Source organism: Mobula birostris, chromosome 4 (genome assembly GCF_030028105.1).
Source record: "Mobula birostris isolate sMobBir1 chromosome 4, sMobBir1.hap1, whole genome shotgun sequence".
Lineage (NCBI taxonomy): Eukaryota > Metazoa > Chordata > Chondrichthyes > Myliobatiformes > Myliobatidae > Mobula > Mobula birostris.
This window is the reverse complement of record NC_092373.1, coordinates 175029054-175052533: the sequence shown is the minus strand read 5'-3', so window position 1 is coordinate 175052533 and position 23480 is coordinate 175029054. Positions and strand designations below refer to the sequence as shown.

General features: G+C 44.4%; 2 protein-coding genes across 2 annotated transcripts in view; one reads left to right on the top strand and one right to left on the bottom strand.

Moving 5' to 3' along the window:
- Positions 1-1592: 1592 nt before the first annotated feature.
- Positions 1593-10642, bottom strand: LOC140196078 (uncharacterized). Its single transcript, XM_072254787.1, has 7 exons — positions 10570-10642; positions 10176-10248; positions 6304-6373; positions 4999-5037; positions 3677-4426; positions 2906-3215; positions 1593-2497 (listed from the first exon to the last, which is right to left on the bottom strand). Exons 3-7 carry the CDS (start codon positions 6355-6357, stop codon positions 2472-2474), a joined length of 1179 nt encoding a protein of 392 aa, XP_072110888.1. The 5' UTR covers positions 6358-6373; positions 10176-10248; positions 10570-10642; the 3' UTR covers positions 1593-2471.
- Positions 10643-20687: 10045 nt separating this feature from the next.
- The window catches only part of LOC140197085 (uncharacterized), a 70850-nt gene continuing 68057 nt past the window's right edge, over positions 20688-23480 (top strand). Inside the window, exon 1 of the mRNA XM_072257002.1 lies at positions 20688-20717. The gene's annotated coding sequence lies outside the window, so the exon portion shown is untranslated. The remainder of the gene's footprint in view (positions 20718-23480) is intronic.

Here is a 23480-nt window from a genome sequence, read left to right as displayed (position 1 = left end):
TTCCCGATGTTGGGGAAGTCCAGAACGAGGGGTCACAGTTTGAGGATAGAGGGGAAGCCTTTTAGGACTGAGATTAGGAAAAACTTCTTCACACAGAGAGTGGTGAATCTGTGGAATTCTCTGCCACAGGAAACAGTTGAGGCCAGTTCATTGGCTATATTTAAGAGGGAGTTAGATATGGCCCTTGTGGCTACGGGGGGTCAGGGAGTATGGAGGGAAGGCTGGGGCGGTGTTCTGAGTTGGATGATCAGCCATGATCATAATAAATGGCGGTGCAGGCTCGAAGGGCCGAATGGCCTACTCCTGCACCTATTTTCTATGTTTCTATGTTTCTATGTTTTCTCACTAAAGCACGAATTGAAGTGCTCAGATGGATGAGGGGCAGCGATGGGACCAGATCAGTGACTGCTCTTTCAGCTTCTTCCCTTTCACTCAGCCGGTTCTTCTGCAAATCCCCAGCTCCTGCTTCTGAAGTCATCCTGCAGTATCTTTCCTGTCAATGAAAGCTTTGTGTCCTCACCCTCTTGAACAGCTCCTGACGAAGTACTGAGCCAAGCTGAGGATGGGAAAGGTGAGATGGAGGGATGCAACATTCTTCATTAAAAACTAGCTGATGGCTCTGGGTGTGAATCAATCCTTGTTACTGAGCAGACAAGTTTTAGTCTGTGATTGTCATACTCCAGGTTATAGAGTTATCAGGCAATACGAATCTGGAGCAAGATAAAGTGATTTTGGAATCTGTCCAAAACATCATCAGCTAATATAATTCTGCAGCTCTCAGTAACCTGGTTCTCATCCTAATTTTCCCACTCCTACCCTTCTGCATTTCTCAACCCAAGCTCCAGATATAGCACCTCAACCCCTGACCAGACACATTGACATTTTCCCTGACTCAATGTTGACTTTCAACTTTGGGATAATCACCATCCCTGCTTTCCCTGTATTAATTACAGATCAGAATTCCTTCACCTACTTTGACCCTCTTCTTCAAAATGACAAATGCTCACCCTCCAATAGCAACCCCTTTTATGTTCCAGTCATGGTGGCCTTCACCTGTCACGCTCCTCTCTCGGAGTCATAGAGCCATGCAGCATGAAAACAGGCCCTGGCGGATCAACTGGACCACGCCAAGCAAGGTGCCCCACCTAAGCAAGTCCCATTTGTAGTGTTTTACCCATAACCCATCATACTTTTGTCAGTCCTGTGAGAATTTGTAAAAGGGTGAAGACTCTGTACTCATTCATCCTCAATGGGGAGGGGTAACTGACAGTTCTTTTGACTGTGAGAGCTAGAGGTGGTCTGTCTTTTTCCCCTTTGTGCTCCCAGTAGGGTTTGACTGGATACAACTCTATAATTCACAGTCCACTCTCATTCAGACCTCACAGTTTTCATTGGAACTGCACTAGGCTGAGAATCGTAGATCCAGAAAGCTGGAGAATTGATGCATTCATCCTCTGAGTAGGCATGATATGTACAAAAACAGAACCTCAGCAATGTGTGATCCTGGTACTCGCAGGGAATCTTTACAATATTCCAGATACTGAATTGAAACCATGCAATTAAATCACTCCTCAGAAAGATTATTTTCAAGGTACTTTATTTATAGGAATTGAGCAGTTTTTCAAATAGATTTAAAAACAGCCGACACAACCAATTTGCACAACCGAATTCAATATAGGAATGACTGCTTAAAACCCTTTCTCTCTCACATATACATATAAATAAAAAATAAAAACATGTACAGATAAATGCGGCATCACTGTGTCGAATAAAAATATTTAGATCCCTTGATCTCTAATGAATCAGTACAGGAACTTCCCGAAAGGGACGTGCCAAAGGAACGATGAATGTAAATGTAGCAACTTGCCAAGAGTCTTTGGCAGCACCTTCCAAACCTGCAACTCAACCGCTAAGGACCAAAGGAGGATAGGGGTAACTGGGTCATGAGAGCACTATAACCCTCCAAATCGAACACCATCCTAGTTCAGAAGTACGAATTTGCCTCTTTGTAATAACTAGGTCTAAATCCGGAGACTCCCTTCCTAAAGCTAACACCTTCACTACATGTGTCTCCAGTGTTTCTCCATTACCTTGTCAATGGTTTTTTGGGGATGGGGGGATAATATGGATCTTGCCATCAAATGCCCATGTATCAAGAACAAGTAGCTTGAAAAGAGATTGCTTTATAGTAAATGGTTGTTTAGATTCTTCTAGATGTATCATCAGCTTAGGGTAAAGATCCCTGATGGTTTGGCCAATAGTGTGAAATATATATTCTATATAATGTCAGAAAACCTTACCCCCCGAATGAAGTGAGTTTAGTTAAGCAAAAAGTCCATAATTTGCATGTTTAACATCTCCAATGATGAAATTAACACATTCTGTCCATCAGTTCCATTTTACTGTTCAAAGACTGTAAAAGGTATAAAGAATCACTTTAATCCAACATCTTTGGCACGTCCATCAGCACATTAGAAGAAAAAGTTGGCTTCGCTGTCTGCAACAAAAAATAATGCCACAGGTTAGTTTCAGCAATATTCACCAGGCGGCCTTCAAATTCTGTATACATTCCTAGGCTATGCAGTACCACAAGTGGTGTAAGCCTTAGAACATAGAACAGTACAACACAGTACCTACCTTTCGGCCCACAATGTTGTGCTAATCTTTTGACCCTGATACTGCTTGACTGTATAGGCAGGCACTTAGACCTGACATTCTTACTAAGCAAGTAAAAGAAGATAAGGGCTGCAGATTGTCACTAAAGTCAAGTAGAGGCGATGAAAGCAAGTCGCCTCCTGCCATTCACCAGACGATACATCTAGATTCACCAACTAGGAGAACTACCACCCATGTAGATGAATTTTAGAAATTATTACTGATAAATCTGCAGTGTGGGGATACTTACAGTCGTCAAGTACACTGTCATCTTCAGCAGTGCCCTTGCTGGTGACATCCTCACTGGAATCCTCATCATCACTGTTGTTCTCATTGAACTCAATTCCACCGGCATTGAAGTCAGTCTCAGCTGAATCTGCTGAAATTTTCTGATTGGAATCCGGTTCGTTGAATTCAGATTCAGTTCCATCATTGTGATTTTGGTTATTGTCAGCAAAACCATAATCATCATCATAATTATCATCACCTTCATAACTGTCACCATCTTCATCATTATTATAGGGGGTAAAATCCGTATCCCTTAGATTGGCATCAACATCCTGTGTCAATAGAAACACCAGCATAGGGTGACAAGTTACTGTTGGAGCTGTTAAAAATCTATATACACCAGTCAGATTCTACGTCAGAAGAAGCCAACAAAAAAATCATTGTTTTAAAAATAGTTTTGGGTCATTAGCAACGTACGAGTGAGCTACCTCAGGACTAATTTACCCAAGTCAGACTATCTCGTGTTAAACAATTCTTGGACTTCTTAATATATTTTCAACAAAACTAGAGAATCCTGGACTGAGATGCTGTAAAGGAGTGAGAATAATTGTGGAAATGACAGCTGAGGAAACATGGAAGTTCATTCTGTACTGGAAAGCATATTATTCACACCCTCTGAAAGACTGTGGATAAAGTGGCTTGAAAGCATCGTAAAAGATGGGTAGTGCCCTCAGCTGGAGGTCAGCTCACTGAACAGTCTGCTGGGCAGTAAACAGATGAAGAGAAAACCTACCTCATGGGATTGTGGTTCCTCGGCCAAGTCTTCATTAGTCCTTTGCTGCTCCACATATTCCTGGCTTTTCAAGCTTTCCCCTTGATCAGCGTCCTTTCCTGTGGGTTCACTGACTGCTTCATGATGACCATCATCCTCATTACTGCCTACAACCATCTCATTATCTTCCCGGGTTAATCCGAGTGAATCAAAATTCTGCAAGGAGTCTGAGTATGGTAGAACACCGATGGGCTCCTCTACACCTTCTGTGTCCTTGGAGCTTTGCTGGTGAAAGTCAACATCCACTCCTGTATCGACTCCTGGTATGAAAGGCTCCTCGTAATCTGGCACTCTAGGGAACTCTTCATCGGGTGTTACGGGACCCTCATAATCTGGCACCCCAGGGTATGTGTAATCTGGCACACCAGGATACTTGTCATCTGGTAGCTCACTTGGCGCATTCACAGAGGTTATCCTGTAATCATCCTCAACACTGCTGGAGTCCTCAAGGGAAACTTCAGAGCTGATACTAGCTCCATTGACCATGGAATATTCCTCTGGGGCACTTTCTTCCACATCATTCTCTTTCACATTTGATGCCCCAGGATTGACATGTCTTTCAAAATCGTTAAATACAGGTACCTGTCCATAGCCAGGATAGATGAATCCAGGAAAGTAAGAAAATTTGGGGTGTCGGTAGAAGGGAAATCTATGGTATGGTGAAAAGGGGTAATAAGATGGGTAAAAAGGTTGAAAGTAACGACTGTATCGCTGTAATTAAAAATCAAAGAGGTTCATTATCAAAACCTTATCATTACCTGAGGTTTAATACATGTCCTAACTTGTTCTATCTCAGTCTGAATGGGTGTTGTCATGTTGAATGATGTTATGTCAAACGTTCAACTGAGTTGTGCTTTATTCCTGGGCCTGTTGATTGCAGGGAGAGGTGTTCCCTTGGAACATTCTGCTGGGGTTATGGACCAACTTATACCAGAGACAAATTCAGCTGGATGACCATGGATCAGCGCTGGGTGGCGATTCCACTCTAAATGACTCATGCTCAGGGACTTTGGGACTTAGCACCAACAGTGTCCTCCCCACATCCACCTCACCTTTTCCAGGCCCCAAGGGATTGTTAGCTTCCACTCCCAGCCCTTCTAGTTCTGATCTTGATTGGATGTCTCTCCCAACTATCCACCACCTTCATCAACCCATTTCTCTGGCTTCACAACAGTTCCCCTAACATCCCATCCCGGAGCTCAGCATCATTTTGTTGTCACCCCTCTTCCACTTTCCAGAGTAACTGAAATTGACTTTACTATCACAGGTAGTATCAGACTCACCTCGTTGCTGCCACTATTCAAACTTCTGGCTTTCCACACCTGGGAAATTAAAAGTAAAACAACTATTGAACATTTTGGAAATGATGATGTTGATACCTGGTCACCATTGCCACAAGTAACATGCTCTCTATCCCTTGGTGAACACCCCCTGTCTCTGGCTCACTCCTTCCACTTCCTCGGCTCTAGGTGGGCCATGCTCTGTTCCCAGAGATTTCCTAAAAGGCTGCTGTTATTCTTCTCTTCCCATCCGAGGTAGCCGAGGTCTGATGATTGTTTCTTACCTTTTTTCTCTTCCTGACCCTGTCCTATCACTGAAAGTGCTATAAGCCACCAGTCCTCCTGATAAGGAGCAGATCAGGTAACTAACCCACACTCTCCTCCTCTCCCCACAGCTCTGAAGCCCAAAGGTCTGTGGTTGGGAGAGTGCCTGACACAATGTAATGAATCTTGGTGGCTTTTTTAATATCTTTACAAGTTGTTTAGGAGAGAATGGGGCTGCATTTAATCTGGCCAGTTAGATGTGGATGCACCCTTTCACAAATTGGTACAGCCTTGTTTGACCAGAACTGCACATAATACTTGGCTAAGATGGGGTGTGATTTTGGAATATGGTTCGCTTTCAGCTAGTGGCCAAGTTTGGCCGTTGGTAGCGAGAATGAAGTCGTGTTTTGGTAGTAGGTGGATTGAAGCTACCCAATGTTCATTTTGCAGTGAAATAAATCTCGTACTCTGAATCGGGCTGTCTATATTCGGAATGTTAAAACAATCTGAGTGTTAAAAGGCCTGAACAGATTAGATATGGCAAAGTTATTTCCCATGGTAGGGGAGTCTAGGACAAGTCGGCACGACTTCAGGGTTGAAGGATGTCCATTTAGAACAGAGATGCGGAGAAATTACTTCAGTGGGCAGGTGGTAAATCTGTGGAATTTGTTGCCACGAGTGGCTGTGGAGACCAAATCTTTGGGTGCATTTAAGGCAGAGATAGATAGGTTCTTGATTAGCCAGGGCATCAAAGGGTAAGGGGAGAAGGCAGGGGAATTGGGATGACTGGAAGAATTGGATCAGCCATGATTGAATGGCAGAGCAGTCTCGATGGGATGAATGGCCTACTTCTGCTCCTATATCTTATGGTCTTATCATTGAGTGAAATTCTCTTCATGTAGAAATAGAGGCTCATAGCTTTCACTGTAGAATGAGTCAGGCCAAGACAGGCACAGACAAGGAGAGGCCATGACTGAGTTCAGTCTGACTGGCCAGTGGGGTGCTGACAATAAGTAGTTGTTTTTATTGAAAACTGTTGCTTACCGGAGCAGCCAAGGCCATGGCCAAGAGGCAACTGCTGAGAACCACCACTTTCATCCTTGTGAGGAACCACCTGCAAAACAGGAATTCTCTTCATCAGGGCACAGACAGCATTGTCAAACATCAGTGAAATAGAATGGCGTGGGGGGGGGGGAACTCTCCCGAATGTTGAAAGGTCTGGACAGAGTAGACATAGAGGGATGTTTCCAGTAGTGGGGGGAGTCCTGGGCCAGAGGTCTCAGCCTCAGAATACAGGGATGTCCCTTTAGAACAGAATGAGGAGGGATTTCTTTAGCCAGATGGTGGTTATTATTTCTTTTTTTTTTGGATTTGCAGTTTGTTGTCTTTTGTACACTGGTTTGAATGCCCAAGTTGGTGCAGTCTTTCAGTGATTCAATTATGGATTTATTGAGTATGCCTGCAAGAAAATGAAAATTAATCAGTGTTGTATATAGTGACGTATTTGTACTTTGACAATAAATTTACTTTGAACTTTGGTAAATCTGTGGAATTCATTGCCACAGATGGCTGTGAAGTCAAAATCATTGGATATATTTAAAGCAGAGGTTGATAGGTTCCTAATTAGAAAGGATATCAAAGGTTACAGGTAGAAGGCATGTGAATGGGGTTGAGAGGGATAATCAATCAGCCATGATGGAATGGTAGAGCAGACTCAATGGGCCAAATGGCCTAATTCTGCTCCTATGTCATATGCTCTTAGGAGCACCAGTGTGGATCTGGTGAACTGAATGACTGACTTTGCCACACTAGATGAGATGTATGAATCCACTGGGGCAAGTCATTGGCAAGAATGTCTCCATCCTTAAACTACACCCACACTTATTCATAGTTGCAATGAAGGAGTTCATGCTTTGCCTGTAGCAAGCTGTGGGATGTAACTGGGTCTAAATTATGGCCTTGAATATAAATGGGTAAATAACCAGATAGAGTTTCAAACTGGGAACAGAATAAACAAGTCAAAGTTATGGCCATTATCAAACCACACAGAGGAACCATTCAGGCTGGGAACGTTGGCAGCAGGGGCTATCAGTAGGACGCCTGCAGCTGAGACAGGTCACGGATTCAAACTCCACTCGAAGCCTAGACCACAGAAATCATGCTGGTGCCGTACTGAAGGAGGACTGTACAACTGCTGCTTCTCATTCAGCCAAGGTCCCATCATAGATGGAGAATATCCCTGAGACTACTGCCAGGTAATTACGGCTGAGGTTCTGAGGCTAACGCTAATTGAGTCATCGAGTCATAGATCACTGCTGCACACAAAAGACCCTTTAGCCCATCTAGTTTGTGTCAAACTATTATTCTGTCTATTCTATCTACACTTGGACCATAGCCCTCGAAATCCACCCCCACCCCCATCCATGTATTTATCTAAATTTCTCTTAAATTTTGAAACTGAACTTGCATCCACACTCTGAGTGAAGGAGTCCCTCCTCATGTTTGCCTTAAACATTTCAGCTTTCACCCTTAACCCATGACCTCTAGAATTAGTCTCAATAACCCTCAGTGGGAAAAGTCTGCTTGCATTTCCTCTGTCTACACGCCTTACAATTCTGTGTACTTCTCCTTTCATTCTCCAACACTTAGGCAACAATAATATTGCTAAAATCATTGTCATGATCATTATTGTAAAACAGGGCCATTTGCCCTAGTGAGGATCTGGGCAAAGTCAAGAGGAGGAAATTTTTAAGGGAGCTTTCTGTGCACGATTTGGAACATTTGGAACAGTGGTTAAAATCTAAGTACTTTGTTGGCTGCAAGTGTGTGGAAAATCCTGGAGGTGTTAAGAGAAATGCTGAGCTTTCTTTTTAAGGAGGTGTGCATCATCAGAAGCATTACAACTTGTGACCCAGTGAAGCTCCCCGCCCCAGTGCAGGACATCATTGCAAAGACATCTCAGGCACGCTGTTCTTGCACGCCTGGAGATGGAGCTCCAGCTGAGAACAAGACCACATATCACTGATTCCCACACCAGGCCACAGTCGGGGACACCTCAGTACAGCTGGCCACTGAGGTAAGGGCTGAGGCTTTGTCAGACTTTGAAAATGGAGGCTGCAAACGCAGACCACACAGCACAGGGACAGGCCCTTCGCTCCATCATGTCTGCACCAACCACAGTTAAATCTCACTAGGGCCACTTGAACATGGTCCTTACTGTGCCTGTCATTTATGTTGTCTTAAAGCCTCTTAAATGCCACTATCATATCTGCTTGCTCAGAAAGGGCAAAGCTAAAAGCAAGCCGCAGCAGATGCTGGAAATCTGAAATGTAAACAGGGAATGCTGGACGTTCTCAACAGGACAGGCAGCGTCTGTGGAGAGACAAGGAGAGTTTATGTTTCCTGTCAATGGCCTGTCATGGTAACTGGGTAAAGTTGGAAATGAAACAAGAGTTGAGTTGCAGTGAAGGGGGGGAGGAGGTGGGGGGGCGAGAGGACAGAGAGGTGATTGTGGTGGATAGAGGTGGTACACATGTGCACCAGATCGATGGTGGGTGGGCGTGGGGGGAATAAAATGGGATTAATGGGGGGCTGATGGTCAGCATCAGCTCGCCGGGCCGAATTTCTATTCTCCTCGTCCTTTCCCAGGTCTCAAATCCCCCTCTCCCGGGACCCCTGAACTCCACTGAGGAACGCTAAACAGTTCGTAGGCGATGCACCCTCCGCTGCGGAGGATACGGTGAAGCTGTCCACCGCCCTTTTTGGGGAGCGCGCGTTCCTTGGCCGCGCTCTCCCAGGTTCTAAATGTTTCCTCGGGTGGCAGACGGCGAACTGAGCTCGGGCGTCCTGTGTGGATAAAAGTATCCCCACCTTCGCAGCCTCAGGGAAACCATGCACCGTCCCGGTCTGTGTCTAGCGGCGCCGGTAATGTCGGGGCCGGGGAGAGTCCGAAAGTGGGAAGGCGCGTTCCGTCTCCCTGAGCGCCAGGTTTGTTCATCCTCACCGACCTAGGTGAGAAGTTTACTGTCCCTAGACCCCAGCCACATTTATCCCAACTACTCTTACCCCGAGGATCGCCCCGTTAATGTTTCCTTCCATCTGATCCCAGTGCAGTGGTTTCGAGATCGGTAATTGGAAAGCCCGGGCCAGTGACGGGAGAAAAGCGGCCAGCGGCGCTCCCGATACTGTGGGAGCAGCTGGCTGGAGTGAAGGAGCGGTGGCGGGGTGTGGTAAAGGATTAGTGACAGATGAGACGGTGCACCCGGACGAACAACACAGTTCATCAACACCGAGCAACACACAGAATGCCGGAGGAACTCAACAGATTAGGCAGCGTCTAGGGAAAGAGTACAGTCGACGTTTCGGGCTGAAACCCTTCGGCAGGACCCTTCAGTCAGCATGTTGTGCGTTGCTCTGGATTTCCAGCATCTGCAGTAAACCTTGTGTTCATTAACACGGGGAAGCGATGGGGGCCGAACGCTGCAAAATAACTCCACTTTTTATGAATCGCAGGAATTCGACGTTTATTTGCTAACACGGGACCAACTCGCAACGCTTACCCAAACACTAATCTCGCCACGTTTCTGCCGTTTCCATCCAATGAGTCAAATACTGAGTCCTTTTGATCGACAACAACCCCGTGTCCTGGAGACTGGGCCAGTCCCGCTTAGTTTGAACCACACCCCAATACCTGTAAGCATCTCTCCGGCAAATTCACAACACTCCTGACGGAGAAGGGAAGGTGAAACAGAGAGAAATAAATAGTCCCTCACCGGTTGGGACAGATTTGGAGTTAGAGCAGGAAGATCTCTGCCCGATGTCACAGAGTACCCCCACCGCCTGCAAACTTAATGAAACACTTCTCGTTGCAGCTTGCGAGAAGAACGCAAATAATAGTCTCCCACCTTAACTGTTACCTTATTTCCTCTCTCCTCGGCCCCTGCCAGACCTGGCGCGTGTTTCCAGCACTTTGTACCTCAGACGCCACACCTAGACAGACAAAATTAAGTTTCTGCCCGCGAATAAGGAAGGAAGATAGAATCTGCTGCTTGGAAGAGTGTAAATAAACTAACTTGTAGTGATCAGTAGCCCGTCCCGGGGCAGTCACTGAATCTCACCTCGCCTGTAGCGCGCCACACACCGGCTGTTCTCTGATGCTCACCTCTTGCATCTTCAGCAAACGACAGCCTTTTCAAAGATATCACCCACCCAGCCAGCATCCTCAACACTTTAAAACAGACATTCCAGTCTCTGCAGTTTCGGTCTAGGCTCGGTCATTTGCCAGAAGTTGGCGGAGTTTAACCTCATTACCTGTCCGCTGTGGCGATGCTGGGCTGAAGGAGGTGTGAGCCGGGCTTCCCTCTAGATTCCAGCTGGGCTCGAATTCCCCGACAGTGAGCAGGGATCGCAAGCCCTGGAACTTATCCTCCACACGCCCCTGACCACAGCCAATCGCTGCTCAGTGAGGGGGCGGCAATGGGCTGTTACAGTCATCACTTCCCTGCAGACAGCAGTCACTTGGAGATAAAAGCGCCTTAGTCCAAACTTGCTTAGACTCTAGATATTAATTATGTTTTAGCCATTATTTCGTCATTTCACACGTTTGCAACCGAGAGAAGGTTTAGTGCAATTTTACTTGAGATAAAACTGCGTTTGTCATTCATCGCCCGGTGTACACCGTGCAGATCATTCGACAGGCGGCGGGGTGAGGGTAGAGATTCACCGCTTTTAGGACAAATGGGCCAACTCAGCAACGTGAGGGGTTGATATTGCAGTTCATCAGTGGTCAGGCCATTCGACTCACGATGCTGCCCCGACTCTGATGCCAATTCAATGTCCACTTCCCTGAATCATCAATATCCATCTATTTCCTTCATGTTCCCCGCCTTTTCATGCCATGGACAACACCATTAAGCAAGGGTCCATGGAGCCCATGTTGGGAACTCGTGGATCTAAAAACGTCTTAAAATCCACCAAACAACCTGCTTCCACTATTGCCCCTGGTAACCCATTTCTGGCCCCTATGACTCTGTAAGAAACTTGTCCCTCACATGGCCTTTCAAATCAAATCAAATTCTCCACCCCCTCAAATAAAAACATTCCTTCTGGTGTTTGGTATTTCTGTTATGGCCAAGCCAGGGAGTAGGGGTGGGCTGACCTCAGTTACTTTCACCACTGTTTACATATTGGAGGTCCATTTGAGGAGTTCTATTCCTTCCCTTCATAACACCTGTTCCCTTGGTAAGACCAAAATACATAGTAGAGTTAGGCCACGCAGCCCATTGAGTCTGCTCCAGCATTCCACCATGGCTGATTTACTATCCCTTTCAACCCCATTCTGCTGCCTTCTCATCATAACCTTTGACACCCTGACTAATCAAGAACCAGGCAACATCCACTTTAAATATACTCAATGACATGGTCTTGAAAGCTGTCTGTGGCAATGAATTCTACAGATTCACAACCCCCTGGTGAGAGAAAATCCTCCTCTCTCTGTTCTGAAGGGATATCCTTCTAGTCTGAGGCTGCACCCTCTGGTCCTAGACTCCCCCACTATAGGAAACATCCTCTCCATGTCCACTCTGTCTAGACCTTTTAATATTCAATAGGTTTCAATGAGATCCTCCCTCATTCTTCTAAACTCCAGTGAGTACAGGCCCAGAGCCTAAAATAATCCTCATTTGTAATTCTTGTGAACCTCCTCTGGACCTCTTCAATGTCAGTACATCTTTTCTTAGATAAGGTGCCCAAAACAGCTCACAATACTCTGTGCAGTCTGATCAATGCTTTAAAAAGCTTCAGCATTACATTTTTGCTTTTATATTCTAGTCCTTTCAAAATGAATGCTAACATTGCATTTGCCTTCCTCACCACCAACTCAACCTGCAAATTAACCTTTAGGAAACCTTGTACCTTTGATTTCCGACTTTGCTCCCCATTTAGAAAATATTCTACGCCTTTATTCCTTCTACGAAAATGCATGATCATACACTTCCCTATACTGTATTCCATCTGCCACTTCTTTGACCATTCTCCTAACCTCTCTAAGTCCTTCTACAGACTCCCTGTTTCCTCAACAGTACCTGCCCCTCCATGTATCTTTGCATCGTCCACAAACTCTGTGGCAAAGCCATCAATTCCATCATCCAGTCATTGATATATATTGTGAAAAGAAGCAGTCCCAGCCCTGTAGAACACCACCAGTCAATCAGAAAAGGCTCTGTTTGTTTTCAATCTTTGCCTCTTGCCAGTCAGCCAATCTTCTATCCATGCTATCCATGCTTACCTGTAATACTATGAACTCTTATCTTGTTTAGCAGCCGTATGTGTGTCACATTGTAAAAGGTCTTCTGAGAATCCTGGTGAACAACATTCACTGACTCCTTTTTCTCTATGTTGTCTGTTATTTCCTCAAAGAATTCCAACAGATCTGTCAGTCAAGATTTCTCCTTAAGGAAACCATGCTGACTTTGGCCTATTTTATCAAGTGATTCTAAGTACTCAAAACCTCATCCTTAATAATGGACTCCAACATCTTCCCAACCACTGAAATCAGGCTAACTAGCCTAAAATTTCTTGCTTTTGCCTTCCTACCTTCTTAAAGGGTGGAGTGACATTTGCAACTTTCAAGTCCTCTGGAACCATTGCAGAATTTAGATCACTACTAATACCTTCACTATCTCTTCAACTACATCTTTCAAATCCCTGAGATGTAGACCATCTGGTCCAGGTGACTTATCTATCTTCAGACCTTACAGCTTCCCAAGCACCTTCTCCTTAGTAATAATAACTACACTCACTTCTGCCCCCGAAACTCCAGAACGTCTAGAGTGAAGACTTATTAAGTTTGTCTGCCATTCCTTTGCTCCCCATTACTACCTTTCCAGTGGTGTGATATCCACTTTCACCTTTCTTTTACTCAAACGGACCAGTATTGTGAAAAGAACTGGGATTACTCTGCCTGTGAACACGCTCCCCACAACTCAGACAACACCACTCCATTAGCCTGAATATGAGATTGTGGTAATGATCCCTGGGAGAAGGTAACAGGGAGCCTCTCTCTGTATCTGGCTACCTCATTGTCTGTGGAGGAAGGACTTGTGTTATTAGTGGGAGTGGAACTTGCATGCTTCATTCCAATGATGGTGTGGTTATAGTTGTGAAATTGCAGAGAAGGAGGAGACTGAAGCAAGGATATGGGGAACATTATTCCGTCTGAAAGTCTATTAAGCAACAGTCTGGTCCTGCTCTCTGCTGGTTCAGTAACCAGAACAGAAAAGCAAGCTACAAACTATTGTCCTCACACCACACCCTTTACCCATCTGAGTCAGTGATATAGTTGGAGACAACTGTTTTCTTGTGGTCAGGATGGAAACACACCTGGAATTGAAATGAAGGTTGATCAAACTTTATGTAAGGTCTGGATCAATGGGCAAGGACCTGGGGACCATTAGAAACCATTGGAGATAGGTACACCCGGGTGGTAGGGTCAGGGATATCTCGGATCAGGTCCACAGGGAAGGATGGGCAACCAGATGTCAGTACATATTGGTACCAGTGACATAGGTAGGAAAGGTGAGGAGGTCCTGATACATCTGACACAGCTGATACAGCGGATTAAAGGGAATTGCAGAGGCATGAGAGAGAAAAACTGGCCAAAGTTTATTGGAAGGGGACACTAGCAGGGATGATGGTAGAGCAGTGATAACTGGAGTTTCTGAGAGCTGTTTGGAAGGTGCAGGATAGATACATCCAAAAGAAGAAGAAGTATTCTAAAGGCAGGATGACACGTCCGTGGCTGACAAGGGAAGTCAAAGCCTGCATAATAGTCAAACAGAGGGCATATAATAGAGCAAAAATTAGTAGGGAGTTAGAGGATTGGGAAGACAACTAAAAGAGTACTACAGAAAGAAAAGTTGGAATACAAAGGTACACTAGCCAATAATATTAAAAGGGATACCAAAAGTTTCTTCAGATATATAAAGTGTAAAAGAGATGCAAGAGTAGATATTGGGCAGCTGGAAAATTATACTGGAGAGGTAGTCATTGGGGACAAGGAAATGGCAGATGAATCAAATACATATTTTGCAGCAGTCTTCACCGTGGAAGACACTAGCAGTATGCTGGAAGTTTGAGAGTGTAGGGGGCAGAATGAGTTAAGTTGCCGTTACTACGGAGTAGATGTTTGGGAAACTGAAAGGTATGAATGTGGATGTGTCACCTGGACCAGATGTCCTACACCTTAGGGTTCTGAAAGAGGTGGCTAAAGAGATTGTAGCGGCATTAGTAATGATTTTTCAGTATTGTGAGCAGTTTTGAGCCTCTTATCTAAGAAAGGAGAGGTGTTGACATTGGAGAGGGTTCAAAGGAGGTTCACGAAGATGATTCCAGGATTGAAGGGCTTATCATAAGAGAAGTGTTTGATGGTTCTGGGACTGTACTCACTGGAATTCAGGAGGTGGGGGAATCTCCTTGAAACCTGTTGAATGTTAAAGAAGTAGGGGTATTTCCTATGGCGTAGGAGTCTAAGACCAGAGGATAAAGCCTCAGAACAGAGAGACATAAACTTAAATTGGAGATGAGGAGGAATTTCTTAAGCCAGTGGTGAATCTATGGAATTCATTGTTACAAGCAGCTGTGGAGCCAAGTCTGTAAGTATATTTAAGGTAGAGGTTGATGGATTCTTGATTGGTCAGGGCATGAAGGGATACGGGGCAAAAGCGGGAGATTGAGGCTGAGAGGGAAATTGATCAGCCATGATGAAATGGCAGAACTGACTCAATGGGCCAAATGGGCTACTTCTGCTCTTGTATCTTATGGTCTTATGGACAAAATTGTTGAGAAGGGCTGAGTGATCTTCCTAAACATTGGAAGGTACTGTCAGAGTCTAAATTCCCTTAAACTGGAAACTTAGTAAATCTGATGAATTATAAGTTTACATACTGTACATAAACCCTACTCTGTAGTCAGCAAAGCTGGAATGAAAGTAAGTCCCAGCTGACTAATGCCTGGAGTGTTAATCACCAAATTCATCAGCCAGAGTCCTTGTGGCTTCTCCCTGTATAATGTACACGTGCAGAGACACAAACGCTTTATAGATATTGGCTTCTGAGCAATGCACCAGGTTGTTCTTCAGCCAGTTGGGACCAGAACACTGACTGAATTCCGAAAGAGGAATAGAGTCATTGAGTCATAGAACAGAAACAGGCCCTTCGGCCCATCTAGTCCATGCTAATCTATTTAAGCTGCCTACTCCCATCGACCCTCACCGTGACCATAACCTTCCATGCCCCTATCATTCATATACCTACCCAAATTTCTCGTAAACGCTGAAATCGAACTGGCATGCACCTCTTGCCCTGGCACCTCGTTCCACACTCTCTCGACCCTTTGAGTGAAGAAGCTCCCCCCTCATGTTCCCCTTAAACTTTTCACCTTTCACCCTTAACCCATACCCTCCGGTTGTACTCCCAGCCATCCTCTGGAGAAAAAGACTGCTTGCATTTACCTTACCTATATCCCTCATAATTTTGTATACCTCTCTCAGATCTCCCTCCAGTCTTCTGTGTTCCAAGGAAGCCCTATCATATTTAATCTCTCCTTAAGTCTGATCCTCCAGACCCGGCAGAGCAGTATTCACTCCACAGGAAATGAAGCACAAAGGAGGGAAAGAGTGCAGATAGGAAGACACTTATATCTGTAGATTCTCATTCACAAATCTGTGAAGTCAATTAAACTTTGCTTTGTTGCATGTTTTGCCCCAGAATTTGCACCTGTTACAACACTGAACTTATCAGCATTCTTCAACGATCCATGATGAAACCAGCACTATCGGGAGCAACAGTGGGTGTTGCTGCCTCCCAGCCCCAAGGACATGGTTTGATTCTGACCAGGGGTGACGAACACCAGGAGTCTCTGCGTTCTCCCAGTGACCGTGAGGCCTTCCTCTGGAGGAACTTCAAAGATAGAATATCACGGCTGAGGATTGCTCTGATTGCAGGTGGGTGGCAGGAGATTTGGGAATGTTACAAGGTGGTGAAGGACTGACATTGACTTGATGGGCTGAAGGGCCTCCCTATTTCTGTGCAGCAGTGCAGATTAAGGAGGAAACCACATTGTCACTACTGGTGCAGCTGAACCGTGTGATGTTTACCCTGTGTACCTGCAGAAATCAGTGATCTGGTAGAACCTGCAATGTACAAGATGTTCTCGGTAGAGACCCTCTGAGTCAGCGATGGGTACAGCACAGAACCCCGCCCTTACAGCCATCTTGGCTATGCTGACCGTGATGCCTGTCTACGCTATTCCCATTCGCCACATTCGGTCCGTATCCCTCCTTTGTTTTCCTATCCATGTATCTGTCGAAATGCCTTTTAAACACAGTAATTGTGCCTGCCTATCACCTCCTCTGTCAGCTCGTTCCATATACCAATCACTGACTGTGTGAATCACATGCCCCTCAGATCCCCTTTATTCTTGATGAAGGGCCTCGGGCCGAAACATCAGCTGTTTATTCCTCTCCATAGATGCTGCCCGACCTGCTGAGTACCTCCAGCATTTTGTGAGTGTTAACCTTCAATTCTTCCCCCCTCACCTTAAACCTGTGCCCTTTAATTTTAGACACCCCCACCCTAAGAAAAAGACTCTGACTACGTATCCCACCTATGCTCCTCACAGTTTCATAAACCTTTATATAGTCACCCCGAGCCTCCTTTGTTCCAGAGCGAATAAACACAACCTATCCAATCTCTCCATACAATTCCATTCCTGGCAACACCCTGGCAAGCTTTTTCTGCACTCCCTCTATAGTGCAGCACCCAGAACTGTACACAATACTCCAAGTGCTGAGTGACCAGTGTTTTGTAGAACTGCATCGTGACGTCCCAAGTCTTATTTTTAATGAAGACAGGCATTTAAAAAAATGCCTCTTTTACTACCTTATCTCTTTTGTGTGGCCATTTTCAGGGAGCTGTGAACTCTACCCCTTCTGCATATCAACTCTCAAAATCAGAATCAGGTTTATTATTGTGGATATACGTTGTGAAATTTGTTGGGTTGTGGCAGCAGTACAGTGCAAGATATAAAAATTACTGTAAGTTGCAATAAATAAATAAATAGATTAATAAATACTTGAACAAACAAATAAATAGATAAATAACCGAATATCTAGAAAGACAAATAAACAAGCAAATAGATAGATATAGAGAACAAACACAAGAAAGTCTGCAGATGCTGGAAATCTGAGCAACACACACAAAATGCTGGGGGAACTCAGCAGGTCAGGCAGTATCTGTGGAAAGAAGTACAGTCGACGTTTTGGATTGAGATCTTTCATCAGAACTGACCTGCTGAGTTCCTCCGGCATTTTGTATATGTCGTGATGGAGATAGATGGACAGATAGAGCCAGTTGGTTAGTTCATTAGCCATTCAGAAACCTGACGATGGAGGGGAAGAAGCTGTTCCTAAAACATTGAGTGTGAATCTCCTGAGGTTTCAGCCATTGACATACATACAGTATCTGTTAGTATTTGATGCACCAAAATACTTTGTTGAATGCAATTGAGCCTACCAGGAAGTAATATAATGCTTTTGAATTGTAATTCTGTTGGTCATAGACTGGGTTCCCTGTGGTAATGACTCACCTTCTGATACCTCAAACCCTTTCCACCACTGACAGGGCACAAGTCAGGAGTGTGATGGAACACTCTCCACTCGCCTGGATGGTTCGATTTCAAAACCACTTGAGAATGTTGACACTATCCGGGGCAAACAGCCCACTCATCCACCATCCTAAACATTCACCTCCTCCACCATGGGTACACAAGGGCTGCTGTGTGCACCATGGACAAAATGCACTGCAGTAACTCACACAGACGAGTCCAGCAGCACCTCTTAAACCTGTGACCCTTCCCAGTAAGGACAAGGGTAGCAACTAGAGGGGAACACCACCACCTTCAGGCTCCCCTGAAAACTGCAAATCATCCTGATTTCAAAGTCAAAGTCGAAAGTTGAGTTTACTGTCCTATACGCGAGTACATGTAAACTTAGGAAGAGTGAAAAACGTACTTGCAACAGCATCCCAGGTACTTAGCATCACAGATGCACTTAAAAGAAAAACCTAAGCATAACTTATTCAAAATTATATAAAAAAGAACACATCTACTCAGGCCTTTCAATATTCGGTAGGTTTCAGCAGGATCCCCCCTCATTCTTCTTAACTCAAGAGTCGTGTGGGGAGATGGTAATTTAACTTGGGTTGTGAGACTCACATGTCTCATCTCATACATTGAACCTCGATAGGCCAGCCAAAAGCTGTCTCCACTCTGAGCAGAAGCTGCTTTTGCAGTTTGACTCTGAGCCCAAATCCCCGGCTGCTGCTACCCAGACCGTATACCCTCATCAGGTGGTCATTGGGTTTTGCCTCAGACCTTCCCTGAGGGACGTGAGTAGTTAGACGCTTAGCACGTGGTTTCTATGGTGATCGTCCCCTCACACAACACCCGGTCACACTGCACGGAAATCGACCCACCGCATCTAGGAAGCCATCCCATTCATCATCACCAAAGTTTTCTGTGTCATCACAATACTCTTATATGTTGAGGGAGTCTCTGCATACACCACCCCCTCAGGCAGTGTGTTCCAGTTTCTAACCACCCTCTGGGTGAAAAATATTCCTACTCTTACCTTAAAATTATACCCTCTGGTTTTGCACCCTTCTGATGGACAGAAGTTGTCCACCATCCAGCCGACCTACAACCCTCAATATTTTGTTGCTCCCCATCAGGCCACCTACTTAAGAAGACAACCGGTCTTACAGTGTCTCCTCGTCACTGAATGCTCCGTGCCTGGCAACAACTGAGTGAATCTCCTCTGCACCCTCTTCAGTGCAATCTTTGTACGCAGTTCTTCAGCTGCGCCCTAATATTACTTCGATAAAGTCATGCCATAAACTCCTTCCTCTCATATTCAGTATCCTAACTTCTGAAGACAAGTCCCCATGTTTCTTCCTGGGGGTGGGCAAAATCATCTTCCTAATCATTTTATTTAGCTGTGCTGCCACCTTCAGGAATTCTTGGATTTGTACGTCCAGTTTTCTCCATTCTCCAATATTCCCTGGACATTCTGCTGATTCTATGTCCACCTTATCATTACCATCCTGTAGCTGATGACTACTGTCCTCACTATCTACAACACCACTAATCTTTCTGCCATCTGCAAACCAGGCTCTCTTGTGGGACAATGGCAAAGGCTTTACTGAAAAATGTCCATTAATCATTTGACAATTAAAGCTGTTAATTAATTGTACTAATTATGTTCCAGATTTTTATCTTTATTCCCACTTCCTCACCTGTCTATCAACCCATCCCCACCACCAGCGTCCAGGCTATGCTTTCTTCTGACTACTACCATCAGGGGAAGGTGCAGAAGCCTTACGTTCAAGAACAATTATTAATCTACCATGTGGTGGGACAGGGTGGGGGGGGTGTTGCATGTAGCAAAGCAGTAAGTGTTACATCGTTACAGTGCCAGCAATCACCAATCAGGGTTCAATTCCCATCACTGTCTGAAAGGAGTTTGTACGTTCTCTCCGTGACTCTGTGGGTTTCCTCTGGGTGCTCTGGTTTCCTCCCACATTCTAAAGACGTACGGGTCAAGGTTAGTAGGTTGTGGACGAACTATGTTGGCACTGGAAGCATGCCAGCCCTTGCAGGCTGCCTGACACAATCCTTACTGATTTGATTTTACATAAAATGACTCATTTCACTGTATGTCTTGATGTTTTGTTGTTTACGTATATGTGACAAATAAATCTAATCTCACAGCCATCAGGATCCTAAACTAGCGTGGATAACTTCCCTCACCACGGCTCTGGGCTGGTTCTACAATCTGTTGTGTAACTTAATATTTCAGTACAAGTGTCTCCCGATTTCAAACGTTTGCTTTATGAAACCTCACTGTTACGAAAGACCTATATTAGTTACCTGTTTTCGCTAACAGAAGGTGTTTTCACTGTTACAAAAAGAGCAGCACGCGATAAAAAGCAGCGCGTGAAAAACAAGGCAGTGCGCGCCCCGAGCAGCCGCTCTCCCCCGGTCGCCGGCATCGCTTAAACACGTGCCTGTGAGCAGCCGCTTGCAAGGTGAGTTCTATGGTATCGGAGAAGCCTAAAAGAGCTCGTAAGGGTGTTGCTCTTAGCGTAAAACTAGACATAATTAAGTGTTTCAATCGTGGTGAACGAAGTAAGGACAAAGTGAGTTTGGCTTGTGGAAGTTGACGAAGATGATGTTGAAGAGGTTTTGGCATCCCATGATCAAGAACTGATAGATGAAGAGCTGATGCAATTGGACGTGGAAAGGATAACAATCGAAACCGAATGCAGTAGCGAACGGACCGGAAGTGAAGTTGTCCAGGAACTGAACGTGAAGCAACTGCGTGAGATTTTCGCTGCAATGATAAAGTACGACTTTAATTTTGAAAGGGTATATCAGTTTAGGGCATATTTACAGGATGGTTTACAAAGAACTATATGATCTAACAATGCGCGAGGCTAGCAGTCAAGCATACAGTCGTTTTTCAAGCCTTCCACATCAGCCACAGCAGATGAACCCTGACCTTCGACATCGAGGCAGACAGACATAGAAGAAGATGACCTGCCTGCCCTGATTGACGATGAGATGACACCCCCGTGTCCCACCGCCCCAGTGGTCCCAACCCCCAGGCTGCGGACAGATACCGATTTGCGGAGAATGCAACGGTTGCCGGGACGCACCCAGCACATCTTTAAGAAAAAAGAAAAAAGATATCTTTTTTCTTAAAGATATGCTGGGTGCGTCTTGGCCACCGCTGTACCCCTGCATGCTTCGCAGATCGGTATCGGGTCGCTGCCCGGAGGGTGGGGGCCACTGCACCACCCCAACCTCTGACGACTCAGCCGAACACACCATCATCAGTGTGCTCGGCGCTCTGTTCCCAATTCCAGTAAGTGATACTATACTGTACATACATTATTTCTACTTTATCTTGGCTATGTATTTTTATGTGTTATTTGGTATGATTTGGCAACTTCATAGCTTAAAGGTTACTGGAGAGAGTGTTTCTGCTAAGAGCGCTTGCGTGAGATTTTTGCTATGGAGAACAGTGCAGGCAATCATTGTAGAGAAGTATTTCTAATCTATATAGGCTGTGTATTTATCATATCATTCCTGCTTTTACTATATGTTACTGTTATTTTAGGTTTTATGTGTTATTTGGCATGATTTGGTGGGTTGTTTTTGGGTCTGTGAACGCTCACAGATTTTTCCCATATAAATTAATGGTAATTGCTTCTTTGCTTTACGACATTCCGGCTTACAAACCGTTTCAAAGGAACACTCTACCTTTGGGATGGTGGGGAAAACCTGTATTATTTGAATAATCTTGTAAATACATTGTTTGATTCAGCATTCTTGTTGTTTACGTAATTCATTGAGGTTATACTGTACGTACGAAGACGTGAATGGCATATGTAATCACTCTACCACATGCGTGTCTTGCTCAAAGTAAAAACGAAGGTAGTCTCGCATTCCTGGGTCCTTCTTTACCTTGCAAGTAGTTTTTATAATTTGGAGCTACAAAACCAAACACAACCTGCAGGCTGACTTTCAGAGATTCTTTACGACTCTCTGCACAATTTTATTTGCACAATTTGTCCTCTTTTGCACATTGGTTGTTTGCCAGTCTTTGTTTATGTATGTTCTGATGAAAACATTGACCCTTTATTCCTCTCCATAGATGCTGCCTGAATTGCTGAGTTTCTCTAGCATTTTGTGTGCGTTGCTGTAGATTTCCAGCATCTGCAGAATCTCTTGTGTCTTTGTTTTGTGTATACTTTTGTCTTAAATTCTATTGTATTTCTTTATTTTCTTGTAAATGCCTGTCATTATCATCGGGTGCCATGCCCAGTTTGAGCTTTGACTGCCATGGCCCACACACTCCTGTTTCGGGTCAAGCGGATCAATTCATTGGTATTCATTTCCAGTTCCCTGGCTGCTGTCTCCATCATCATTTGTCTTTGCCTTCCTTTTGCTTTCTTCCCTTCAATCTTTCCCATAATTACCGTGCATTCTAACTCCTCTTTCCTAATCACATGTCCAATGAAGTTATGTTGCCTTTTCATGATCTCATACATTATTTCTCTCTTTGTGTTTGCTCTGTTCATGACATCCCCATTAGATATTCGTTTCGTCCATGATATTCTTTGCATCCTCCTCAAAAGCCACATCTCTGCTGCTACAATTAGTTTCCTTATGTTACTAGATATTGTCCAACATTCTGAGCCATATAACATAACTGGATAAATGTAACATTTCAGTGCTCTGAGGCGGATTGTCATGCCTAGTTTAGTATTGGTCAGTATACTCTTCATTCTCGTAAAGGTGTCTTTTGCTATCCCTATTCTTCTTTTGATGTCCATGTCACTCCTGCCATCTGATGTCACCCAGCTTCCTAAGTAACAAAAGTTCTGTACTTGTTTTACGAGGTATGTCTTTCCTGTTTATTCTCAGCCTGCAGATAGGATTCTCCTTCTTTTTGGATATCACCATACATTCTGTCTTTTTGTAATTGATAGATAGACTCACTTTTGCACTTTATTCAATTCAATTATATCAATTAAGTTTTGTAGTCCTTCCTCCGTACTTGCAATTGTTATTTGCATATCTGAAATTATTGATGTTTTCACCGCCAACTTTGATTCCCAAGATGTCTCTTAATTTTTTGTAATATTGTTTCACTGTACACATCAAACAAATCAGGGGAGAAAACACACCCTTGTCTAACGCCCCTCTTGATTTTCATAAACTGACTCACTTCTCCATCTATTCTTACAGCTGCAGTTTGTTCCCAGAACAGATTTCTTAGGAAGAATGATAAATACTGATGTTTTCATCTCTTCTGGTATTATTCCAGTCTCATAAATGTCATTGATTAAATCAGTAAGTTTTTCAATTCCATAATCTTCAAGGGCAATAATTTGTTCTATTACTAATTCATCAGGACCTGCTGCCTTTCCTTTCATCATCTTATTTATTGCATTACAAACTTCAGATTTTAAAATACTTGGACCTTCAATGTTTCTCTTAATTTCTGGTTTATCGCCTCAATCATCTATAAACAATTCCCGAATGTACTCAGTCCATCTGTTCATAATCTCATCTTTTTCCATGATAATGGTACCGTCCTT